This window comes from Rana temporaria, chromosome 5 (assembly GCF_905171775.1).
Source record: "Rana temporaria chromosome 5, aRanTem1.1, whole genome shotgun sequence".
Taxonomy (NCBI): Eukaryota; Metazoa; Chordata; class Amphibia; order Anura; family Ranidae; genus Rana; species Rana temporaria.
The window spans coordinates 177,555,697-177,583,535 of NC_053493.1; the positions used below are offsets into that span (position 1 = coordinate 177,555,697).

The 27,839-nt window shown below is 44.9% G+C and overlaps 1 protein-coding gene across 2 annotated transcripts in view; it reads right to left on the reverse strand.

The window, feature by feature from the left end:
- The window catches only part of RECK (reversion inducing cysteine rich protein with kazal motifs), an 861,635-nt gene that overhangs the window by 121,809 nt on the left and 711,987 nt on the right, over positions 1-27,839 (reverse strand). For both annotated transcript variants that reach the window (XM_040353423.1, XM_040353422.1), the window contains one exon: positions 25,926-26,048. In XM_040353423.1, the coding sequence (XP_040209357.1) occupies positions 25,926-26,048 (123 nt within the window). The remainder of the gene's footprint in view (positions 1-25,925; positions 26,049-27,839) is intronic.

Genomic DNA, 27,839 nt, shown 5'->3' on the forward strand with positions numbered 1-27,839 from the left:
GCGGATTGGAGTAAAATGAGAATTGACGTCTGGTTGGGTTAATTTCACTATTAATGAATATTGTAGGAGGAGTCTTTGGAAATATTTGGATTGAGAATTAGACGTAGCTGGAGTTGGAGATTTATCAAGGTAAGGGTATAGTGTTTGGTTTGAATCTCCACATATCAAGAGTGTACCTTGTTTGTGAGTGTCTATTACTTGAAGTAAATGGGAGAGAAATGATGTTGGTCTCTTATTTGGAGCGTGGTAAGAGACTTCTGTAATTGGGATGTCACATAGATGACCCGTGAGTATAAGGTAACGGCCTTCTGGATTTCTGCTAAGGGGGGAAAAGGTGTAGATCGATGGAAAGCTATTAATACACCTCTGTTTGGATATGGCTGAGGCAGTAAGAACGCTTCCCATGTTCTTCACAGCAAAAATCTAAAAATATAACAGTTAAACTTAGACAACCTTTTTGATAATATAGTTAGATATAAACTTTTATGAGAGCAAAAAATAGATAATTCTCTATTTAATGACTAAAATAATTAAATAAAATGTAGATACTACTATTTTAGTTCAGTAATGTGTGTTTTTTATATACTTCTATTCAGAAGTATTAGGTTAATTGCCCTAGGGTTATCAGAGGTGGGAAAGGTAGGGTATACTTTTGGAGTCAGATTAGTGAGCTATAGGGTATTCATTGAAATTATTCAATTAAGTAGATGGAGCATTTGGAGTATAGTTTAGCTTTGTAGTTTACAAATGGGAAGGGAGAAGGGGAAAAATAAAAATAAAAAGAGGGGATGGGGTAGGGGAGGGGGGAGTAGGAGGGGGTTTAGGGAGATAAGTGAGGAGGGGGAATAAGGGGTAGGGAAAGGGGAGAGGGATTATAGAGGGAGGAATTAGAAGTAAATAAGGGATATGTGAACATATACTCTTATGCCGCGTACACACAATAATTTTTCAACATGAAAAAAATGTTTGTTATTAAAAAACGTCATTTAAAATGATCGTGTGTGGGCTCCACATCATTTTTCAGGTTTTGAAAAACGACAAAAAATGTTTTCGAACATGCTGCATTTTTTTAACGGGTTGTACAAAATGATCGTGTGTGGGCTAAAACGACAAAAAAAAACAGCGCATGCTCAGAAGCAAGTTATGAGACGGGAGCGCTCGTTCTGGTAAAACTACCATTCATAATAGAGTAAGCACATTCATCACGCTGTAACAGCCAAAAAAGCGCGAATCGTCTTTTACTAACATGGAATCAGCTAAAGCAGCCCAAAGGACGATTAGAACTTCCCCTTTAAAGTGCCGTTGTACACCACCGTGCTTTGCTAGATCATTTTTTTAAAAACGATGGTGTGTGGGCTACATCGTTTTAATGATTAAGTTGAAAAAACTTTGTTTTTTAAACATGCTGAAAAACAACGTTTTTTTTTCATGCTGAAAAATGATTGTGTGTACGCGGCATTATACTTAACCTTTGTGATTAGGAAATCTTAACTGATGTGTTACGAGTTCAATACACAAGCCAAATTAGAGTTTGGATAATTCAATCATGAAGTTGAGGGAGTTCTTAGTATAATGTATTATTATATTATTATTCAGTCCATGGAGTCTGGAAGATCCAATTCTGGGGAGTTGAAGCGACCTCTTTTGGATGTAGCTTGTCTGCTTCTGTCAGTTTCAGGTTTTGATGATTTTTGTGGAGAGCTGGATAGTGTGCGCCGGCGAGGACTTGTAGATGATTTGTTGTATAGCTGGAGTTTTTGCAGTGTGGTCTGTAGTTCTTCAGTGGATCTACTTGTGTATTTGGTTCCTTGATGGGTGAATTGAACAGCGAATGGGAATCCCCATTGATAAGGGATGCGGTGGTGTTGGAGATTTTGAAGTAGAGGTTTCATCTCACGTCGTTTGGCTATTGTTATTGGTGATAAATCTGCGAATATTTGATAAGAATGTCCTTGAAAAGTTAGGGTTTCTTTAATCCTGGCTGCGGCCATAAGCTGATCCTTAGTACGGAAGAAATATATTTGAATAATTATGTCACGTGGAGGTCCTTCTGTTTTGCGTGGTGCTAATGCCCTGTGAATTCTATCCAATTTCAGTCTCTCAATAGGGATGGAAGGGGACAATTCCTGAAAGAGCGCTGTCATGGACGATTGAAGATCAGTGATTGATTCAGGTATACCTCTTATGCGGAGGTTTGACCGTCGTGCTCTGTTTTCAAAGTATTCCAAACACGTTTGCAAAGTTAAATTTTCATCTCTGAGTAGCTCAAGTTCTTTGTCATGGGAAACTACATTGGTTTCAATGTCATCCATTCTGCATTCTAATTCTGCAGTACGTTGGCCTAAGTCACAAATCTCTTTAGTCAATTTCTCTGTTATTTGGTCAGAGGTCTGTTGCAGTGCTTTATGAAGCATCTTCTCTATTTGTTTAAAAATATTTGGGTGTAATGTCTGAGTTTATTGTGTTAAAGAACCGACACTTTGTTCATATTCTGTGTAATTTGAGTCCTGTGAAGAGCTCAGCTGTTTTCTGTCAGCGCAGGCTTTAGCTGTGCCTGTGTGAGGTGAATTAGACAGTAGATATGTGCATTCCCGTTCGTACGAATGTTATTTTCGTACGAATGTTATTTTCGTACGAACATGTTAATTTTCGTACCCGCAGAATAATGTGTACATACGAAAAAATGAAAGCACCAAAATACGAAAAACAACAGGATTACGAATGAGCCGCATAACGAACAACCGCAAATACGAACAAACGATCTGACGAAAATACGACAAAATGAAAACGGCACAAGAACGAAAATTGCATCTATAACAAAAGATTTGCATTCTGTATCCTGTTTGAATCCCCTCTCTGCTTGTATCCTCAGCCGTATGTTAACACGACATCCACAACAAAAGATTTGCATTCTGTATCCTGTTTGAATCCCCTCTCTGCTCGTATCCTCAGCCGTATGTTCACACGACATCCACAACAAAAGATTTGCATTCTGTATCCTGTTTGAATCCCTTCTCTGCTCGTATCCTCAGCCGTATGTTCACACGACATCCACAACAAAAGATTTGCATTCTGTATCCTGTTTGAATCCCTTCTCTGTTCGCACCCTCAGTCGTATGCTCACATGACATCCACAACAAAAGATTTGCACTCTGTATCTTGTTTGAATCCCTTCTCTGTTCGCACCCTCAGTCGTATGCTCATATGACATCCACAACAAAAGACCCGCACCCTGTATTTTGAATTCCTTTTTTCTGTTTGTATTTTGGATTCAACAGAATGCAAATCTTTTGCCACAGATGTCACACGAACACACGACCGAAAACACCAAAAGAAAAAGGACCCAAAACACAGAATGCAAATCCCTTGCCACAGATGTAATTTTCGTTTTTTTGAATGGGCAGTGAGTGTAGTTAGTAAATCAGCTTCTCTTTTGTGCTGAGTAGTACAGTAAAGCCAAATAAACTTTTCTGTGGATTTTCATCTGAAGGGAGATCAGTTGGCCAGACTTTTGAACCCAAAAATGGTTTTCTGATGGAGTTTAAAAACGAACAAATTTTCTGAGAACGAACGGAAAACTATCGTTTTTATGTTTGTTGTTAAAAAAGTCTGACCAAGTGTATAGGGCTTAACAATCGTTAATATGGATGAGCCGCGTGTTGAAAGTGCCGCGAATCCCGCGATATATTTACGAAAGTACAGTGACGAAAATCCTTTTTCTGTTCGTATCTTCAGTCGCATGCCCACATGACATCCACAACAAATTGTCATAGATGTCACACGAACACACGACCAAAAAAAAAGAGCAGAAAAAGGAATCCAAAACACAGAATGCAAATCATTGACGAAAATTCACGAAAATTATTGTCTAACAAGTAACGAACATGAATTAAACAGAATAACGAACCATCCCGCATGTACGAAAATAAAACGGTAACGAAAATACGAAACGATCGGAATACGAAAAAATCTCGTCGTACGAAAAACGAACGGGAACGAACAGGAAAACGGGCGTCTTACGAAAAACGAACGGAAACGAACCTACGGAACGATACAAAACAGAACAAAAAAAAAACGAAAACATTTTCTGTGCACATGTCTATTAGACAGAGCCATTACAACAGAGCCTCTGAGGGGTTTTTCCTTGTGTGTGTTTTTGTCTTGGCTTTTCTGGGGGTCACTCCAAAAACCATACTATTATGTTCCCAGGGCGTTAGAGAAGATTATGGAGTAGTTTTAATTAATTACCTTGCCATTCAGGTGTCCGTGGAAGCCGTGAAGACCTGAGAAGAACGGAGCCTCAGCAGGACACGTTTGATGCCATCAGCTCCGCCCCTCCCTCCAGTTTATATTTCCTTAGCTTGCGCTTGTTGCCCGTCTCTGTAATGACTAGTTCACGTGCATCCCTTTAACCACGGGGGGATTTCAGTGCAGGGCAGCACCCCGTCATCAAGAAATCAGTCCATACTTCAGCACTTGACGGAGTTTGGCTCAGGGAACGGTGGTACACTTTGGTTTATTTCCAAATTTCGTCCCAGCTATTCTCGTCTACCAGCATGGTACAGGTTATAGGCATATTCTTGTATGCAGATTCATGTGGGCCGAGCATGCTCTCCGCAACCTGGTACAGTTGCAAATCAGGTTGAGTGTAATTGTAGCTCACGCAGTCAGAGGCAGGGTGTCAGCCCACCCCAGCTCCTGCTCTTCTTCCATTTCGGCAGGCTATGTCAGCATCCCTTTGGGTCCGGTCTATCAGGCCTTCTGGTTTAATATGTCTGAGCTAAGCATGTTCCTTGTCAGGGGCGGTGGTGGAATCTTCCATCCCCGATCCTCGGACAGTCCTGCTGGAGGTATTTCCAGGCCTGCACCCCGCCTCTCTGCATCGTCAGGTTTTGTTGAAGTATCTTGGCTTCAGCAGACAGTCATTATTTCATTATGAATCAGGTTACTGGAGGCAGCATTTCCAGGGGTGCTTGGTCTGGTTTCTTTACCTTCATTCTGAAGGTGGGGGGGCCGGGCCTCCTAGATACCTAATGGCGAGTTCCAATAGCTTTGGTACTTTGGGCTGCTCGTTTCTGCAAAGACTTTTTCATTAGGTACTCGTTCGTGGTCTGGCGATTCAGCACTTGCACAGTTGGGGGGGGGGGTTGTATTGGCACCACACCGATATCTACTATTCTTTCACTCAATTCCATCAGTCCTGCTGTTGATAGGGTAAGACAATTTGTGCATTCAGGACTTACGTTTAGGTCATGCTTCTGCCTGTAACCTGCCAACAGTGGCGTATCTAGGGTATGGCAGCCATGGCAAGTGCCATGGGCGCCATATGAAGGGGGGCGCTCATGAGCAGGGACACCAGCATTAAAGTTCTTCACTGAATTTAAAAGTAGAGCTTTTTAAACTTCTCCCCGTTCCTACTTGCTTATGGGGGGATGCAATTACAGTTTCCTAGGTCCCATCAGGTCAAAATATGGGCCCATGAAGTGAGGCTACTCTGTGCATGGGTGAGCATCAAAGTTATGTGTGTACATAGAAAGACCCTCCCCCCACAGATATGACTGACCTAGGCATAGACTGGCTAGAACTCAGCTTCCTACAGGAGGAAGAAGCTAGCAGGATCCTGGAAGTCCTGAACTGAGGAGGACAGAGAGGGATAGAGAGTCAGATAGGCAGCGATGGGGTCAGTGCAGAAGAAGAGAACTTACATTCTACCTCCCAGTCACCATACAAGTCTGTATAAGTGCATTCCTGTTTTGTCACAATATTCACAGTATAATTTTTCAGAGAAGCCCCTTCCTCTCAGGCTGATGTCAGGACTCTGTTGCTAGTGACAACAGTTCAGTGGCAGAGAACCTTCCACCTACCTCTATGGAATTGCTTCCTCTCTGAATACTACAGAATCTTGATCACTAGTGATGGGAGTGATTCCAGAGGGCCCAACTGGCAGCCTTGTTGAGATGGCAGTTCATTTTGACTGGCATAAAAGGCACATGCATGGGAGGGAGGACGGCAATGGGGAGCGGCTGTGGTCAACCAAACAGGAGTTCTCAGGCCTGAAGGAGTTGAGACCGGAAGCATGTTCTAGGCCTGAGCTGGGTCACAGAGAGTGAGTTACTGACAGGAGATCTGTCACCGGCCTGTGCTAGGCGCTGTGTGTCATTATTATCGCTTGTCTTATGTCATCAGATTCTCTGAGGAGAATGTGTTCAGGATTGACTTCACTTTCTTCAAGATCCAGGACCTAGAGACTGGCACTGTGCTCTTTGAGATCTCCAAACCCTGCTCAGGTACCTGTCATGGAGGACACCTTTCCTGGGGCAGGTCTCCTTCATACTTCAAGTAGAACTAGAGTTGTTGGATGGAATAAGGGAGGGTTATTGTTCCCAATTTGACATCCATTTGGGTGCGGGTGGATGTCCTTGAATACACACTGCACCAAAAAGGATATCAAGGTGAGAGCAGGGGCTGTGTTCATGCAGCTGCTGTGTCCCAATTGATTCGAATTGGTCTGCCTGCCCGTGGATGTACTGAATATCTGTGCACATCTCATTCAGTGAAAACACAGCCCTGTACACTTAAAATGTTTTGACAGGGGCGCAGTTTTAGTGCTTGCCATAGGCGCCATTTTCACTAGATACGCCTCTGCCTGCCAACCAAGTCTATCAGGTGGGACCGATGTTCTGTGTGTCTGGCATAGTTCCATGTTTAACGATGCTTGTTGCCATAGCGCATTGGCCTTATCCACCTGCTCCATCAACATATCCATCAGGTATCCAGCACTTCAGACTCCTGCCAGGTTGTTCATTTTTTGCAACTCACCCTCTCACTTCCACGAACCAAGTATGGGTAGGCCAGGGGTTGGGGGGGATTCTTCACAGAGCTATTTCATTGGTGTTCATTTGAAGTATTTTGTGCTTCTCGGCCATTATTTGCAGGGGCTCCTTGGGCCAGCCCTTGCTCCAATTTCCCCCACGTATCCTCTCATCACAAGCGCTTCAGTCTCATGTCTGGGTTATCTCGGGTGTCAAGCTCAATCCAATATTGCACGGGACATTTAGCTGAGTTCTGGACTGCTTCGCAGGTTCAATAGGGGGTTCTTTCTATCACAAGTCATGAGTCGGTTGGTTTCTCCTGTCGTAGCGGATACATATATTGTTGCCATCCGGGCGCACACTACTTTACTGGATGGGCGGTTACCTACCCTTCTTCACCTAAACATGTATCTTTTGCCCTCTTCTCAGGCATACCGACCAGCTAGGCCAAGGTACACCTCAGGCCTTGGGTATTTGGGTTATCGCATTTCTTACTCGAAGACTCTGATTACAAGTGTAAGGCTGGCCGAAGGCTAGCCTGTATTTGTGGGAGGAGTCTGAGAGAACATAAGACTCCTCCCCTGTCGGGTCCTGTAACCAAATTAAATTTGTGTCCTTTTTCCCCACAAATAGAGCTTTCTTTTGGTGGCATTTGATCACCTCTGCGGTTTTTATTTTTTTCGCTATAAATGAAAAAAAGAACGAAAATTTTGTAAAAAAATTTTTTTTTTTCATTTCTATTATAACATTTTGCAAAAAAGAAATTTTTCTTCATAAATTTGGCCTAAAATGTATACTGCTACATGTCTTTGGTAAAAAAAAAAATGGATATTATTTAGTCTGGGTGAAAGTTATAGGGTCCACAAGCTATGGTGCCAATATCTGAAAATTGATCACACCTGAAGTACTGACGGCCTATCTCATTTCTTGAGGCCCTAACATGCCAGAAAAGTACAAATACCCCCCAAATTACCCCTTTTTGGAAAGAAGACATTCCAAGGTATTTAGAAAGAGGCATTGTGAGTTTTTTGAAGTTGTAATTTTTTCCCACAATTCTTTGCAAAATCAAGATTTTTTTTATTTGTATTTATTTTTTTCACAAAATTTTCATATTAGCAGGTTATTTCTCACACACAGCATATGCATACGGCAAATTACACCCCAAAACACATTCTTCTATTCCTCCCCAGTATGGCATTACCACATGTGTGAGACTTTTACACAGCGTGGCTACATACAGAGGCCCAACATGCAGGGAGCACCATCAGGTGTTCTGGAACACCCAGACCAATTCTGACATTTCTCTCCTACATGTAAAAATAATCATTTATTTGCTAGAAAATTACATAGAACCCCAAAACATTATATATGCTTTTTTAGCAAAGACCCTAGAGAATACAATGGCGGTCGTTGCAACTTTTTATCGCGCATGGTATTTGCACAGCAATTTTTCGAGCACGTTTTTTTTTGGAAATAAAACAGTTTTGTGCTTTTAAAAAAAAAAACATTAACGTTAGCCCAATGTTTTTGCAAAATATGAAAGAGTAAATTGATACCCAACATGTCACCCTTTAAAACTGCACACGCTTGTGGAATGGCGCCAAACTTCGCTACTTAAAAATCCCTATAGGTGACGCTTTAAATATTTTTACTGGTTACATATTTTTAGTTGGAGAAGAGGTCTAGGGCCAAAATTATTGCTCTCGCTCTAACGTTTGCAGCGATACCTCACATGTGTTTTTTTTTTCTTTTTTTGCCACGTCAGACATAACCACATCATTAGCATCATTTGTGGTAATTTTTACTTGTTTATATACTTGTTGTTCTGCTTTTATATATAGTTCCTTTTTTTTTTTTTTTTTTCTCTTTTCACACATGACTTCTTTCTACCCTTTAACAATTAAATCGGGCTAGATCATTCATCATGAATACAGAGTACAACGAGTTATCACAACGTGGCACAATAGAACAAACCCCCCCTTATCCCCCCCGACTGCCCATCCCCCCCCCCCCAGACCATCTCACGACTCCACCTAGTGTTTTTATTTCCTTTACTACTGCATTCTTATTCCACTCTCATATTTTCTGCATATCTCCAAGACTTTTTAAATTCAGTCCATGATTCCCAAATATCCTTATTCCCTGCCTTACTTTCTCCCTCCTATATGTACCCTCAACGGAGTCAATCCACTCCCATATTTGCGGGCATTCCAAATTTCTCCATTTTAGGGGTATCAATCGTTTCGCAGAATTCAGCAAATGCGGAGTCAGTGATCCCTTATATTCATTCACTGGTGTATCCCCCCCATGAAAGAGGACTACCCATGGGTTGTCTTCTACTTCTTTTTTAGTTATCTCTTTTATTAGGGCCAAAACTTTTCCCCAGAACGTTTTGATTTTTATGCAGTCCCACCACAGGTGGGCCATCGTTCCTCTTGCCACACATCCTCTCCAGCATTCCTCCGACTCCCCTACTCTGAATTTACCAATTTTATCTGGGGTAGCGTACCATCCTGTCAGACATTTGAAGTTCATCTCGGCGGTTCTTACATCAACCGCCGAAGTATGGGTCAAATTAAGAATTCTTCCTATGGTCGTCTTCCCCCTTGGAACACTTAGATCTCTCTCCCATTTTTGAATGTAGTTTAGCGTATCCGACTCATCTATTTTCTGCAAATATTTATATACTTTGGAAATATTACCTTTTGAGCTTTCGGTACTGCACATTTGTTCCAATATAGTGTACTCCTCTCGTGACCTCAAAGGGTGTGGGAGGCGCTTGACGAATGACACCAACTGAAGGTATCTCCACTCGTCGAGCGCCCCAATTTCAATCCTAAGTTTAATTTCGTGAAGAGTCATAATTTTGCCTTTTAATATTATATCTTTTAACTGTGTTCTATTTTTAATCCACTTACCGCCTACCTCTTTTGTCCCAGGTGCAAAATATTCATTTTCTTTTAAATCTATAAGGGGTGAATTAAATTTAGTTTTTAATTGTTTGTGTAATCTATCCCAAATCCTTAAAGCATTATGTGTAATTGCATGTGTTGACGTGTGTAAGGTTCTACAATGTGGGGGGTTCCAAATTTATCTCCCTAACTGTGCCCTCGCTAATGTGCATTCAATACTTATCCACCTTTTATCCTGGGACTCTTTAGCCCATTCTATAACTCGTGTGAGGACCGAAGCGTTGTAATACAATCTGATATCGGGTACAGCCAAACCACCTTTTTTCTTGGTCCGTTTTAAAATTTGCGCAGAGACTCTGTTTTTTATTGTTCCAGATGTATTTCATTATAAGGGAGTTTATTATTTTGATGTATGACGGTGGCAGATAAATTGGGACCATTTGAAATTTATATAAAATTTTAGGGATGAGGACCATTTTTACCACATTTATCCTCCCAAACCACGAAATTGGTCTATTTTATATATGGTTTTAATTTCTCTTTTTATTTCGTCAAGAAGGGGGATAAAGTTTATTCTATATATTTTCTTAAGAGTATTTGCCAATTTTATACCCAGGTACTTTATCTCTCTTTGCCACGAGGAATTGTATTTCTTCCGCAGATATAGTTCTTCCTCTTTATGAATATTAATATTCAGGATCTCCGTCTTTGCTGTATTCATTTTAAAATTTGAGACCTCACCATATTGTTTTAAGGTATCTATTAACTTCGGGAGAGTGACTCTTGGGCTACTTATAAAAAATAATATGTCGTCTGCGAAGGCTGACAGTTTATGCTCATCTTCACCTACTTCTACTCCATAAATTTCTGGGTTTTGTCGGACCATTGCCAAAAGGGGTTCCAATGATAGGACAAAGAGGAGGGGGGACAGGGGGCATCCCTGCCTAGTTCCATTTTTCATCTCAAAGGGTGCGGATAGAGATCCGTTAATTTTGATCCTTGCGCAGGGATGGTAATATAGGGTTTTAATCCTCCTTATCATTCTTGGGCCTATTCCTATAGATTCTAAAGTTTGTATCAGGAACCCCCAGTCTACCCTGTCGAAAGCTTTCTCAGCGTCAACCGACAGGAATAGACCGGGGATCCCTCTTTCTTTAATCTGCTCAAGGAGGAGGAGCGCCCTCACACCATTGTCTTTTCCCTCCCTCCCAGGAATAAAGCCAACCTGGTCTGGGTGGACAATGGCTGTCATCACTCCCTTCATTCGTTCAGCCAAAATTTTTGCATACAGTTTAGTGTCTACGTTCAGGAGTGAGATCGGTCGAAAACCTGAGCAAATCGTATTATCCTTTCCCTCTTTTTTAATCACTGTGATCGTTGCTGTTAATGCCTCTCTACTCATCTCGTAGTCTAATCCTAGTCCATTAAAGTATTGACATAGTCTGGGGATTAAGATGGTGCTAAACCTTTGTAAATAAGCAGACGTAAAGCCATCTGGGCCGGGACTTTTCCCCTTAGGAATGTTTTTTAGGACCTCGCTTATTTCCTGCTCCGTTATAGAATCCTCCATTCCTACTACCTCCCCCTCTTCTAACTTCGGGAGATTGGCTTGCTGTAATACTTCCCTGATCTTATCCATTTTTTCACGTGGGCCCCTGATCTTTTATTGGACACCATATAATTCTTCATAGTAGCTTCGAAAGGCTTCTGCTATTTTATTTGTCGCGTAGACTAAATCACCATTCCCATTCCTGATTTTTTCAATAAAATTCCTGGTTTTCTTTTTTCTTACCATTCTGGCCAAGTTTTTACTAGGTTTGTTTCCCCAGACATATCATTCTCTCTCTGTCCTGTCTATATATTTCTTAGTTTCTTGTTCCGCCAGGGCTCTATATTCGTCTCTTATTATAATTAGCTTATGAAGTATTTCCCTCTTTTGCCCCTGTGATTTATGTTCCTGTTCCAGCCTATATATCTCCTCCCTTAGTGTTTTTAATTTACTCGTTCTTGTTTTATTTTTCCTTGCCCCTTCTGCAATAAAAATTCCTCTTATATAGGCTTTATGGGCGTCCCAAAGGGATGCTCTTGAGATACCCTCCTTATCGTTCTCCTGAAAGTAGCGTTCCAATTCTTTCTGTACCCTCTCGACTACCTCCTCATCCCCCAACAGACTCTCGTCCAATCTCCATTCTGGTGGTGTAGCTTTTTGTATAGAAGTTTTTATTTTCATGGTTATAGGAGCGTGGTCAGATAGCGTCATGATCTCACACCTTACTTCGATCACACTCTCCAGAAGTCTATGGTCGACAAGGACATAGTCGATCCTCGAGTACGTCCCATGTACAGGTGAGAAAAACGTGTAGTCGCAGGCCTTAGGATTGAGGATTCGCCATACATCCACCATTTGATTTTGTATCATTTGTTTTATCAGTATCTTTAGATGCTCACGATTTGTCCCCTGCACACAGGACGTACTGTCGAGGCTCGGGCACATGCAGAAATTGAAATCTCCCATCAATACTACATGACCCTCTTCAAATTCTTTTAATTTTCTCATAATTTTACTGATATATTTAACCGAATTCACATTGGGGGCATAAACATTTGCCAGGGTATAGACCTCCCCTCCTAGTTTTATTTTCAAGAACAGGAATCTCCCCTCGGGATCTGTCTGTCTGTCCACCAGTGTGAATCGAACTCTACTAGCGAATCCTATGGCGACCCCACGGGATCGCGATGAAATTGTATCCCCGTAATACCATACCGGATATTCTGGTGAGTACAACTTTATATTGGACTCCAAGGTAATGTGGGTCTCTTGTAGATAGGCAATATCTGTTTTATATTGTGTTAATTCGCAGAGAATTTTATGTCTCTTAATCTGAGAGTTTAGACCTTTTACGTTGTATGAGAGAAACTTAATATCTGTCATATAACTTTTTTTTTTAAGCGTTTAAGAAAGTTTCTTGTGGAGTCGTTCAGATGGTCCCCCTCCCTCCCCCCACCCCCCCAGCTCCTCTCCCAATTCCCACCCACCCCCCTCCTCCATCCCACCCCCCCTCCCTCCCTCCCCCACCCTGGCCTATTCTTGGCCTACGAGCCTCGGTTGGGCGATTCCTCGCCTTCACCCTCAGCTCCTCTTTCGTGGTGGTGCTCGGGCACTCCATTGACTCCCCTGACTCCCCCCTCCCCCCCACCTGATCCAGCGTCTCGGAGTTCCAGGCAATCCAGAACCCAACTAATCTACCCAGTCTGATAAGTCTGGGGTTGTTAGATGCATTTTAGAGCAGAATTCATTCAATTCCTCCGGATATCTTAGTCGTGCCGTTTTACCTCCCTTAATGCCTATAAGGCATGCCGGGAAACCCCATTGGTACTTTATATTTTGTGCCCGCATCAACTCTAAGAGTGGTTTCAGGTGTCTTCTCCTTGCCAGTGTTTCTTTAGATAGATCGGAAAATATTTGTAGCTCAGTCTCTCTATATCTCAGGGGGGGTTTCCCCCTAAGCCTTCCCCAGATTTCTGCTTTATCAACGTAATTCCTGAATCGGACGACCACATCCCTTGGTCCGTATCTATCTATCTGTTGGGGGTTCCCCACTCGGTGCACTCTTTAGATTTTGAGGGGCTTCGATTCTGCTGGTCTCTCAAGTAAGGGGTAAAAAATTGTATTCATGATATCCCTGAGGTCTTCCTCCTTTTCTTCTACTATCGCTCTGATTCTAAGGTTCTGTCGCCTGTTGCGATTCTCCTGGTCCTCTATCCTATAAGCCGCTACTCTTTGGGAGTTTATTTCTTGGTCCTGTTCCTCCAATCTCCTTTCCGTCTCTACAACTCTTTCCCGGAGCCCTCCAAGGTCTACTCTCACCTTATTGATCTCTGTCCTTATGACATTTTCCATCCTTAGTAGAATTGCGTTAATTTCTGCCTTTGTAGGGGGTTGTGTGTCCTTCAGCATTATTTTGATCTTGCTCGCTTTCTATTGTTGTTTCACTTTTAAAGCTCTCCGCACTACTTGCTCCTTTTTTTGAATCGTTCTTCTTCTTTTCAGTCTTTTTTGCGAGACCTGGACTTTTAAGGTTCCCCTCTTGAGTCATATATTGCTGTATGGAGCTATTCCCCGAATTATTCTTAGTGGGTTTTATGGTGACACCTCTCGTCGATCTATTCATTTTATTGAAGGGTCTGATTCTCTTCCCCAGTTTGAATAAGGATTTTTTACGATCTACGATTTATTTTTTCTCAGCCTTGCCTGGGCCCCTCTATGTGGGAATATCTATTCCCCTCTCACTATTCTCTCTCCTCCCTTCAGGGGCGAAAATGAGGCGCAGAGGGGAAAGAAAAGATAAGAAAAAAGGAGGAGACAGCAGGGAGCACCAACAAGGAGAAGGAACACAGGGAAGGGGTCTCAAGAGAAAACGCAGAGTAAAGGAAAAAAAAAAACCCGGAGTGGGGGTGCCTCTGCTCAGTCTCCCTGTTGAATCTTATCTATTGCCCGTCCGATACCCAGTTCAATTACTACAATGGTCCAGCCAGCTGTAGCTTTATCTTCCTATGTGAGGGCTGTCCACAGTGTATTTTTAGGGTTTAAACTGCGGTATTTTCTCTGGCATGTCCTCCTTACCCAGGGTGGCCTTTCCCAGGGTTGGACTTCCCAGATATCCAGTGAGATTTTGTATATGTGTCTGCACTTTGAATGAAAGTTTTACAACTCCTTGATCTGTTGAAACTTTAATTGTCTTCACTAGGTTGTACGCTGCATATAATCCTGTGTGTTATAATTTATACGGCCACCTTGCGCAAAGGAATTACCCAGCGACTTAATCTGATAAGATGTTAGTATCTCTTAAAGGCACCTGATCATATATCTCAACTCAGAGTCCCTTGACGAACTGGTACCTCAGCCCAAAATGGCATTCCCGGGCTGGTCTCTCTGTATGTCCCGCGTTAATTGGTCAATGTGACCCCTTTACATATAAGGGGAGTCCTACTACTTCGTGAGTTATTATATATATATAATCTTCTTATATGTATGTATGTATGAGGAATCCTACTACTTGATTAAATAGGACTCTGACCAGTATATCTTCCCTGGGCTGAATACCACTCAAGTCACAGGTAATTAAGTATGACCACCTTACTGGTGAAATAGGTAAAATAGGACCTGCTCCACAGCATATAAGATTTCTGCCACGAGTCTCTTCCCTGGATTCAAGGCAGCTTAAGTCCCATATCTTTAGGTACATTTGTCAACTTTGCGCATATTAGTAGATCACACATAAGATTTCTACAGCATGCTTTTCTCAGCGGGGAGGAGGGGGGGGGATGCGGGACGGCACCCGACCCTGCTCGGCTCCACTGAGTGTCTCACCCAACCTCAGGACCTCCTTGTCGACCTATTGCTGCCGCTGCCGTTGCTGCTGATACTCAGTTGTCTTTCCTGGTTCATCTTCTTCGAGGCGCCGCGTCCTCCGTTCCCCAGCAGCACTCAGCGCGGTGCTGGGCAGTCACGTGGCTTCGTCCAGGTCACGTGGTATCCCTCTGGGTCCCGTCTATGTGGTGGGTCCTTCGTTGGGCCGGACAGGGCAGGGCTGAGTCTCCGACTCGGTCTCCGGGGGTGTCAGCCTCTCACACTGGCATCCACCGGTCCGAAGCTGATTTTGTCGTCATGTGTGGTTTGAACACCGTTTTCATATGTGGACGGGACTTACGTGTGCGGTCGCTTCTGTATACGAGCACACAGGAACATGGGCGCTTTACATTTTATTTTTTATTATTATTCATTTTACTTTATTTATTTTAGTTTGACATGTTTTTCCCCAAAAATAAATGTTTTGATCACTTTTATTCCTATTACAAGGAATGTAAACATCCCTTGTAATAGGAATATAGCATGACAGGTCCTCTTTACAGTGAGATATGGGGTCAATAAGAACCCACATCTCACCTCTAGGCTGTAAAGCCTGAAAAAAAAATTGATCCTGGCTTCAATCAATAGCGGTGAGCCGGAAGAAGCACCGGAGGGCGAAGGGAGGGGGGATGTCCCTTTCGCCTCCCGTAAGAATGATCAAGAGGCGGAACAGCCGCCATGATCATTCTTACCGTGTAGGGCATCGCCGGCTGAAAAAGATGATATCTGAATGATGCCTGTAGCTGCAGGCATTATTTAGATATCCCTGCACAAAGTCAAGGACGTCATATGACGGCCGACGGGCAGGAAGTGGTTAAAAGCATTTTGTTTTCCAGAGTATTTTCCGGATATTGCAGAGTATTGTGCGGGGGTATTGCAGAGTATTGTGTGGGGGTATTGCAGAGTACTGGCAGGGGTATTGCACAGGGGGTATTGCAGAGTATTGTGCGGGGCTATTGCAGAGTATTGTGCGGGGCTATTGCAGAGTATTGTGCGGGGGTAGTGCAGAGTATTGTGCGGGGGTATTGCAGAGTATTGTGCGGGGGTATTGTAGAGTATTGCGCAGGGGGTATTGCAGAGTATTGCGCAGGGGGTATTGCAGAGTATTGTGCAGAGGGTATTGCGCAGGGGGTATTGCAGAGTATTGCGCAGGGGGTATTAAAGAGTATTGCGCAGGGGGTTGGGGTATTGCAGAGTATTGTGCAGGGGGTAGGGGTATTGCAGAGTATTGCACAGGGGGTAGGGGTATTGCAAAGTATTGCGCAGGGGGTAGGGGTATTGCAGACTATTGCATAGGGGGTAGGGGTTTTGCAGAGTATTGCACAGGGGTAGGGGTATTGCACAGGGGTAGGGGTATTGCAGAGTATTGCACAGGGGTAGGGGGATTGCAGAGTATTACGCAGGGGGTAGGGGTTTTGCAGAGTATTGCACAGGGATGGCTGAGCAGGGATGGCTGGATCTGTGACTGCAATAGTCACAGATCCAGCCCACAGTGCTGCTGACACCCGCGCTCCTCTCACACTGTACCGATTGGTACAGAGAGAGGAGGGAGGAACCGGTGTCATTTTATGACGCCGGTTTGTTTACATGTGATCGCTCCGTCATTGGACGGAGCGATCACGTGGTAAACAGCCGCTATCAACGGCAATTTACCGTGATCCATGATGCGCCGGGTCCTCTGGACCCGGCGATTACGGACACTCCCATGTGCGCGCCCCAGGGGGCGCGCGATTCTGGGAGGACGTCCATGGACGTCCTCCCAGAGTTAAGCGACCGCCTTGTAGAAGTATATTGTCTATAAGGCGGTGATTAAGTGGTTAATGATGGGGATGGTGTGTTCAGGGTGATGTGCAGTGTTAGTTTTCCACCACACATAGGCCCAGATTCACAAAGCACTTACGCCGACGTATCTCGAGATACGCCGCGTAAGTGTAAATATGCGCCGTCGTATCTATGCGCCGGACTCTGAAACCAAGATACGCCTGAAAATAGGCTTCATCCGACCGACGTAACTTTCCTACGCCGGCGTATCTTGGGCGCATATTTACGCTGGCCGCAAGTGGCGCTCCCATTGATTTCCTATTCACATATGCTAATAAGGGAGATACGTCGATTCACGAACGCGGTTTACGCAAGTCGTACGCCCGGCGTAAAGTTATTCCCCATATATGAGGCGGTACTCATGCAAACGTATGGACCAGGGAACACATCCGTCGTATTTTGCATTGTTTACGTAGTACGTGAATAGGGCTGGGCGTAGGTTACGTTCATGTCGTAGGCAGTATCTTAGGGAGTAATTTCGACGTGATTCTGAGCATGCGCACTGGTATACGTCCGTTCGTTTTAAGTACTTGGCCCATCATTTGCATGGGGTCACGCCTCATTAGCATGGCTCACGCCCACTTCCACTTACGACGGCTTACGCCGAGGGAACCCAGCACAGATTTGTGAATCCAGTGCTTGCCTCTCTGCGCTACGTCGGCGACGCTGGCATAAATATGCGCCGATGTATGTGAATCCGGGCCATAGTGTTTTGCTTTTAGGCCAAAAAGTAAAATTTTTATCCCATCTGAGCAGAGCACCTTCTTTCACATGTTTGCTGTGTCCCTCACATGGCTTCTAGCAAACTGCAAACAGGTCTTTTTTATGGCTTTCTTACAACAACGGCTTTCTTCCTGCCACTCTTCCATAAAGGCCAGATTTGTGGAGTGCACAACTAATAGTTGTCCTGTGGACCGATTCTCCCACCTGAGCTGTGGATCTTTGCAGCGCCTCCAGAGTTACCATGGGCCAATATTCCCTCCCAGTCTGAGGCCCCGTACACACGGGAGGATTTATCCGCAGATACGGTCCAGCGGACCGTTTCCACGGATAAATCCTCTTGAGGATTTGCGCGGATTTTGATGCGATGGAGTGTACTCACCATCGAATCGAAATCCGCGCCGAAATCCTCTGGCGATGACGTGTCGCGCCGTCGCCGCGATGATGACGTGGCGACATGCGCGACGCAGTCATATAAGGAATTCCACGCATGCGTCGAATCATTACGACGCATGCGGGGGATCCCTTTGGACGGATTGATCCGGTGAGTCTGTACAGACCAGCGGATCAATCCGTTGGGATGGATTCCAGCGGATAGATTTGAAGACATGTCTTCAAATATTTATCTGCTGGAAATCCATCGCATGGGAGAAAAATCAGCGGAAACAGATCCGCTGGATTGTACACACCATAGAATCTATCCGCTGAAACCCATTCGCTGGGATTTTTCAGCGGATGGATTCTATCGTGTGTATGGGGCCTGAGTCTAATGCCGCGTACACACGGTCGTTTTTCGGCATGAAAAATAAATGTCATTTTCAGCATGTCCAAAAAACAAAATTTTTCCAACTTATTAAAAACGACGTTGCCCACACACCATCGTTTTTGAAAAATAAAGGGGAAGTTCTATTCGCCTTTGGGCTGCTTTTAGCTGATTCCATGTTAGTAAAAGACGATTTGTGCTTTTTAGTCTGTTCCAGCGTGATGAATGTGCTTACTCCATTATAAATGGTATGTAGCGCCTGTGTACTTTCGTACAGGTGCTATGTTTAAATTTAGTGGGAGAATGAGAGTTATGTTGCTCTCATTCTTTGATTTGTCAAATTAGGCTGTCGCCAAATCTGGATTGTCCTGGGAGTCAGTCTGTGCTCCAGAGATGCAGTCTCATCTCTGGGCGGCAGGTGGCGCCAGAGGGGTCCAGGCAGAGCCGCTTCTTCCCAGCCGCCAATTGGAGGAGTTTTTTCCTCGCGGGGCATGCTGGGGAGGGGTATTTCTGTAGTGGAGGCCGTTGTTCGGGGTTCTTCGCGGGTTCCTGGTTCCAGGTGCAGCACCCACCTTTAGGGTGTGCGCACATCACGGGCCCCATCACTATGGCCTATCAGGCCGGGGCCACGTGCTACGCAGAGTTCCTGACTCTGGGCTCTCATAGCCCGGAGCAACTGATGCTGCCAGAGGACCCCAGTGACTTACTGGGTTTCCATACCTATTGAGAAGATCCCAAGCTGGGTGCTGTTCGGTGGGGGATCGGTCTGAGGAGAACCTGGAGGCAGGTGATCCAACAGGGCTTGAACGAACCATCGGGGATCTGGGTGACCGGAAACTGACAGGTTACATTTATCTGTCAGCCGGTAACCCCAAAAGACATACTGGGAGGATTCGCTCTATCGTTCACAATTTCAGCACTAGGCCTGTGGCAGAGGTCTCATCTAACATCTTGATTTCATCAGAGCCAAGTCGGTGGCAGAGACTTGTTCCTCCCAGAAGCTCTAAGTGGCGCTCTGTCTCCCAGGCCTGTGAGAGAGGTCTGTCCAGGGGCACTTTACCCACTCCTGCTGGAGTGGCGACGTAGACGAATACAACTACAGAGGGCAGGACTGTCTTTACTATCCATAGCCTGATTCTGTGAAGTTGCTCTTCCTTCACCAACCTATCCTGTCTAACTCAAGTTTACATGTTGGTCGTGTTTGACCAGAGAATAAAGCATTGAAAACGTCAACCAACGGTCCTGGACATTCTATTATTGCTCTCGGCACTACCATCACCACTAGACACAGTATAGAGGTAACATAAATACGCCGATCCCAAATCTAATCAGTGGCTCCTCCAGGGGTAGCACTACATGTGGGGGCTCGTCCGGGATTCGGCTGTTACCTCTGGCAACGGAAATCGTGAGTAAAAGATTTATTGAGAGCAAAGAGTGTCTTGTGTTGAACTGTCTGGCAACAAGGGAGTTAACCTCAAACAGCTAAAGCCTGGGCGTACGTGCAGCGGAGCACACGCCTGCAACGTGTCCAGACAAGTTTTCAAGTGGGAGGAGTCACCCACCCCTGCGTGAGACGTATAGCAAAGTCTTCGCACCAAACCAGCAGACCAACGCCCACCTGCGAGAAAGAAAGAGAGACCACGTGCCTGATGTCTGCTTCCTCGCTACCGTATGCTGTTGCCCAGCGATTGAGACCCCTTGTGACCTCACCGGGAGTCTCCAGCATGCTTGCTTCACCTGGAGTACCAGTGACTGACACGGGCATCTGGATGTCCACTGAGGGACAGTTTGTTCTTTTGTCGAGCGGGGGATCAGAGACTCTGGGACTGTCCTGCCCTCGTTGCGAGGAATTGTCAGTACGGATCCAGCCTTTCGCTCGGTGCCAGAAATGCCGGGCCTACTTGTTTGCTGTAAAGCCACCCACCAAAGCTCCTTGGGAGTACCAGGTGAACTATCTCACTGGAGTCATCACCGCGGAGGAGGAAGCCACATGGCCAGAGCTCTCCTCGTCAGTGGAGATCGTGGAGCCGGAGGCTCCAAACCCTGAAATCATTTAGATCACATCGACCTTGACCCTACGATCGGCTACCTCACCATCTCGCTCACCGGAGGTAAGCCCCATGAACGAACTGGACCAGGTAGACGATCCAACCAGTCTGAGCAGCACACAGGCCGAAACCACATCAAAGACCACCACCTCTACAGCGGTCTCCGTGTGGCGTGCCTCTATAGGAGAAGGCCCTGCTCAGGCCTCCCGCAGCCGCGGCCTAGGCCTACCTGCCCAGCGCTCCTTACCAGACTGGCCAAGAGACCCATCAATAAAGGCCTGCGGCTATCTACCTGCGGAGGACCTAAACTCCTCCGATTTTGACTCTTTGTCAGATGATGAAGATACCCTGGAGAGTTTGTTTGAGCCAATGTTTCCGGAGCAACAGAGGTTCGGAGGATTCCGTGCCCCCTACACTACCCGGAGGAAGAAATGTTCTGGCCGGAGCGCATCGCGTGGGTCCCAAGTATCGTCTCAGGACGTCCCACAGCTGACCTGGGGAGACGGTGAGTCAGTTTCAGTTCTTTCCCTCACTGCTCCCATGCCCCTTGCCGTGCCAGCTCTTAGAAGGGCACCGGACGCTATCGTGCTGCCGGGACGTGGAGACCCACGTACGCTGCCTAATTTGGCCAGGTTACAGCGCCTGGTGATTCGGAAGGTTGCTGCCAGCCATGGGTATGAATACCCCTACGTGTCATCCTCTCTCTTGTATCAAGTGGACCAAGAGCGGAAGGAATGGAGCCACGAAGCTATTTGGGCTCATTTAAAAGTACCCCGAGTCGTGAAGAGCACAGACTTATGTTTGTCCCATTTAAACCCCCCGTTTGAGCGTTGTCTCTGAGAGTGGAGCTGGGGCCGACACATTTACAGCGACCGGGTTGTGTTAAAGTCTCCTGGGAGAGAAGACCAGGTCTTTTCGGTCACTTCTACGACCGCAGAAGGTGACATTATTATCCTGCCAGACCCATGGTTCTACAAATAGGTCTTATGCCTGTGTTGCCTGACCTATTCTTTTTCAGAAGTCATTGGACAAGGGTTCTTGCCCCCACTCAAGTTTGTTTTTTGTTTTTTTTCCCTGCCTTCCGGATCCACATTATTTTATATGTGAAGAACTTCGGGGGGTGGGTTCAGCCAGTTAGAGTGGGGCCTTGCCAACTGCTTAACAGCATCGAAAGAGGACTCAGCGAAGGGAAAGTTTTATTTTTGATTTCCCTCTTGCTGCTATATATCTTTTGCACTGAACTTGAACTGCCATGTGATACCAGCGCACTGACCGCTAGGGGCAGTGTTCTGCAACGTTTTTTTTTATTGCAGGACTGAAATGTATATATTGTGTTTTGTTTTTTGCAGCTAAAGTAAAAGTAATGCTCAGCACTTATGGTTAAACTCCCTGGGAGGAAGGGAGATTTCACGCTTGGGCCTAAGCGTGCAGTCTCAGTTCTGACCCTGGAGATTGTAAATAGCAAAATTATTAATATATCAAAGGATATATATATTGTGTGTATGTTTTTTTATATATATTTTCTATGCAGGTTGTTGGACCCACCTACTATCAACACTGTCGGAGAATGGGCAACATAGATAGATAGGGCTGTGTATGTGAAAATGTTGTGTAATGTCATAGTTTTTGCTACCATGTTTAAGGACACTAGCATTTGTAATTCAAAATTATGCAAATGTTTCTCCCTTTTCCTACTTTCCTTTACTATTTTTAGCAGATATCAGGCTGGCATTCAGGCTTGAATGCCTTAGGACACTGGGGACAGTGTCATTTCAAGTGAGGGGAGTATGTAGCGCCTGTGCATTTTCGACAGGTGCTATGTTTAAATTTAGTGGGAGAATTAGAGAGTTATGTTGCTCTCATTCTTTGATTTGTCAAATTTAGCTGTCGCCAAATCTGGATTGTCCTGTGGGTCAGTCTGTGCTCCAGAGATGCAGTCTCACCTCTGGGCGGCAGGTGGGGGCCAGAGGGGTCCAGGCGGAGCCGCTTCTTCCCAGCAGCCAATTGGAGGAGTTTTTTCCTCGCGGGGCATGCTGGGGAGGGGTATTTCTGTGGCAGAGGCCGTTGTTCGGGGTTCTTCGCGGGTTCCTGGTTCCAGGTGCGGCACCCACCTTTAGGGTGTGCGCACATCACGGGCCCAATCACTATGGCCTACTAGGCCGGGGCCACGTGCTACGCGGAGTTCCTGACTCTGGGCTCTCATAGCCCGGAGCAACTGATGCTGCCAGTGGACCCCAGTGACTTACTGGGTTCCCATACCTATTGAAAAGATCCCAAGCTGGGTGCTGTTCGGTGGGTGATTGGTCTGAGGAGAACCCGGAGGCAGGTGATCCAACAGGGCTTGAACGAACCATCGGGAATCTGGGTGACCGGACACTGACAGGTTACATTTAAACTGTCAGTCAGTAACCCCAAAAGACATACTGGGAGGATTCGCTCTATCGTTCACAATTTCAGCACTAGGCCTGTGGCAGAGGTCTCATCTAACATCTTGATTTCATCAGAGCCAAGTCGGTGGCAGAGACTTGTTCCTCCCAGAAGCTCTAAGTGGTGCTCTGGCTGCCAGGTGTCATGGTCTTACCTCCTTGCAGGCTTCTTATCACTGACATGTGCTGGCAGCCATCTTGCTTCCTGGGGTTCTTATAACTTACCACACCCTGCGGCTCCTCCTTCCCACTGGGAGGAGCTGGATGCCTTGCATATATATAGGAGGGCTGTTGCTGCATTTCCTTGCTTGGTCCTCTTGTATACACATGCTCCTGAGATTGTGCTGCTGCTCTTGGTTACCGACCCGGCTCCCACGGACGATCCTTCTGGCTCCTGATCCCCGGCTTCGTTTCACCACCTCTCTTGTATACGGACTCCGGCTTGGCTGACTCTCATTCCTGGCTATCGATCCTGGCTCCGGTGGAAGACTCTGCTGACTGTTTTATCATCCGTTTGAACTTTAACCTTGCTGTTTGGTTTTTAATAAAGCCTTCCTATTTCATTTATCTGTTGTTGTACGTCTGATTCATGCTTCCGTGACACCAGGCCTGTGAGAGAGGTCTGTCCAGGGGCACTTTACCCACTCCCGCCGGAGTGGCGACGTAGACGAATACAACTACAGAGGGCAGGACTGTCTTTACTATCCATAGCCTGATTCTGTGAAGTTGCTCTTCCTTCACCAACCTATCCTGTCTAACTCAAGTTTACATGTTGGTCGTGTTTGACTAGAGAATAAAGCATTAAAAACGTCAAACAACGGTCCTGGACATTCTATTATTGCTCTCGGCACTACCATAACCCCTAGACACAGTATAGAGGTAACATAAATACGCCGATCCCAAATCTAATCAGTGGCTCCTTCGGGGGTAGCGCTACAGGTGACCTGAACGAGCGCTCCCATCTCATAACCTGCTTCTGGGCATGCGCGGGTTTAAACTTTTTTTTTGCCCACACACGATAATTTTTTACAACACGAAAAACGAAATTTTAAAAAACATGAAAAAATGCAGCATATTCAAATTTTTTTTTTGTCGTTTTTCAGAAGCCGAAAAACGATGTGAAGCCCACACAAGATCATTTTAAATGACGTTTTAAAAAATGTCATTTTTTTTATGCCGAAAAATGACCGCGTGTACGCAGCATAAGTCTTTGGAAAGCAGCCCTCATTCTTGGAAAAGTTGCTCTCTTAAAGTTAAGTGGGGCAGATCCACATACATACACTGCGCCCGGCGCAGATGTAAGATACGCTACGCCGCTGTAACTTACCTGGCTTTGGTTTGAATCCTCAACGAATTTGCGCCATAAGTTACGGCGCATAGTGTATCTCTCGCGGCGGAATTCAAATTGAGCGGGTAGGGGGCGTGTTTTATTTAAATGAAACACGTCCCCGCATCGAACGAATTGCGCATGCGCCGTCCGTAAAAACTCCCAGGGTGCATTGCTCCAAATGACGTTGCAAGGACGTCATTGTTTTCAACGTGAACGTAAATGGCGTCCAGCCCCATTTACGGACGACTTACGCAAACAACGTAAATTTTTTAAAATTAGACGAGGGAACGACGGCCATACTTAACATTGAGTACGCCACCATATAGCAGCTTTAATTATTCGCTGGAAAAAGCCGAACGGAAACGACGTAAAAAAATGCGACGGCCGGTCGTACGTTCGGTGATCGTCGGAAATAGCCAATTTGCATACTCAACGCAGATTATGACGTGAACGCCACAAAATTGCATCTAAGATGTCGGATCTAACACAGATACCAAAACAAAGATACGATCGCGCAAAATTCGAAATTACGCGGCGTGATACGCCGCGTAATTTCTTTGAGGATCTGCCCCAAGTGTTTTTATATTTCCAGTATGTGCTTGTTGAATGAATGAATGAATGAATGAATGACTTGTATAGCGCAACGCATGCGAACTGAATCGCCTCTGGGCGCTTTTTCCAGCCAGTATCTGCTTGGCTGGTGCGGTCATTTTTACCCCGTAGGACCATGACACGCTAGGGGGACACAGTCATACATACATATATATACATATATACTGGGCCAATTTTGGACGAGATCCAATTTACCTACCAGCATGTCTTTGGAGTGTGGGAGGAAACCGGAGTACCCGGAGGAAACCCACGCAGACACAGGGAGAACATGCAAACTCCAGGCAGATGGTGTCGTGGTTGGGATTCGAACCAGCGAACCTTTTTGCTGCTAGGCGAAAGTGCTACTCACTGCACCACTGTGCTGCCCAGTTGCTTACACTTTACTTTGAATTAAATCATGTTATGGTCACTGCTTCCCAGATGGTCTTTTATATGAACATTAATAATAAGCTCTGCATGGTTTGAGATTACCAGGTCCTGAGTATCATTCCTAGTTGGGGCCTCTATGAACTATACTAAGTACAACATTTTTTCTTCCCAATGGTTGAACATGGACCCTGAAACAAATTGTTTATTGTTAAAGCATTGTTTATTGATGACCTGTACATGTGGCACATTTTATATAGGCAAAACAAAAATATTTTTTCTTGTAAACATATCTATAATAATGTTTATTGAATCTAAATGGTACCATCTATACTTCAATTAGTCACAAATTGAGGTATAGATGTATAGACTATTAGTCATTAGATACAGTAAATTCTCATTAGGTAGTAAAGCTTATTGCAAAACGCATTGAAGTAACTACTTAATCACTACCTTGAATGACATTTGTCTATCTATGAACAAATCGACACGTGTCATATAATAAAGTGATGAATTTGCATAATAACTATACAAATAACTTTTTGAAAATATATTGATGGTGTGTATATATATATATATATATATATATATATATATATATATACAAACACACACACACACACACACACACACACATATATACATACACACAGACACAGAATTGTCTGACAGCAGTGCACAGCTGGAAACATGTTAAGAACGTACCAGTAAACATACTACGATCATCTTCAGAGCTGAGTTCATTCAAACACTGGCGATTGGAACATCGCACTGTCCCAGCAACACACGAACAAATATTGCAGTCAACTTTGAAAGATGTCCCATGATCTGTGGTATATAAATTTAAAATATTATGGTAAATGTAGCACTTAGAACAAAAAACAAGTATAAGACAGACTGATTTTGTTTTCTGTGTTAAAGTGATTATAAATTCTTGTTTTTTTTTTATTATTATAAATAAAATGTTATACTTATGCAGTGGTTTTGCACACAGTCGCCCAGATCCTCTTCTTCTCGGATCCCTCTTTGGTGTTTCTGGCCCCTCCCTCCTGTTAAGTGCCCCCACAGCAAGCAGCTTGCTAAGGGGGCACCCGAGCTGAGCCACAGCTCCCTGTGTCCATTCAGGCACGGAGCCACGGTATGGCCCTGCCCCTTTTCTTTCCTCATTGGCCAACTGACTTTGATTGACAGCCGCAGCACTCAATGGCGCCATGCTGCTGTCTCAGCCAATGAGGAGGGGAGTACTGGGCAGCAGAGACACTCCTGCAACATCCTGGATCTAGATAGGGGTTTAGGTAAGCATTAAGGGGGCTGAGGGGCGCTGCTGCACACAGAAGGCTTTTATCTTAATGCAACGCGGGGTTGGGGAACAACCTTAAATAGCCCTTTGGGCTGAATTTTGGAACGCTGCATAACAACCGCCCCCCCACCTTTTTCTCCCTCACTTCTCTCTCTCCCCCCTTTGTCCCCTACCACCCTGTCCTAATTTCCCCCTCCCCCTCTCTCCTCCTTCTTGGGTTCCCAGTCCCTCCTCATTTCCTTTTTTCTCTCTTTTTCTTTTTTCCTTTCCCCCCCATTTTTGGTTCCCCCTTCCCTTTGTTCGTTCCTCTGCTCCCCCCCCCTCCTTTTTCCCATCCCTGCCTGTTTCCTCCTTCTTTTCCCCTCCCCCCTGTTTCTATCCCCCTTCCCCCCCCCCACACTTTTTTCTCCTCTCTTACCCCCCTTCTTTCCCCCATTAACCCCCCCTCTTTTTCTCCCCCCCTCCTCTCCTCCTTTACCCAACCCTTCCCCCCCCCTTTCCTCCTTGATGTTGTACCCTGCCCTTTCTCTTTGGTGTTGGCCCTGCACATTTTACTTTTCAGGTGCACATGGTGTCCCTTTAGTATAATTTAATCCATTTAAATTAATACTACCATTATTACTCTATTATAGTTTTACCTACTTTTGTTCCCCCTTGTTCGCTACGGTGGACCTTGGTCAGCGAAGCTTGCACTACGGTCCTTGACTCCTAGTAAGCAGCTTTGTGGTTTACTCTGCAACTTTTGATCTCCCCTAATGTTTTATTATATGTTGTTTTGATGTTTCATGTATGCTAGTTTTGACAATTTATCATCTATTGTACAGACTATACCTCCTAAAGAAGCGGTCATCCGCGAAACCGGTAGAGGTTCTTCTAGGACCCCTCCTCACAACTTCGGATACCCTACGGCGTTTTTTCGTCTGTATTAACACTCTGTATCTTTAAGTGAGGTCGCTAGTCCGAGCCTTGTTTTATATATGGAAAACTGTATGTTTTTATGTATAAATAAATGAATTTTTTTACTATATCGACTCATCAGTACCGAGAAAGTCCATTGATACACAATTTTACTGGGTAATAGTTTGCGTGAGTCTGTGGTACTAGCAGCCGCTACCCCTCTATTCCTGGTCCCCCCTCTTTTTCCCCACTGCATATAAACTGCCGGATAAGCAGGCCAACATGTTTTAAATTCTTCCGATGAAAAAAAATTCCGATCGTCTGTGTGGAATTCCATCTGAGAAAAATCCACGCATGCTCAGAAGCAAATCGACACATTCTCGGAAGCATTGAACTTAATTTTTCTCGGTTCTTCGTAGTGT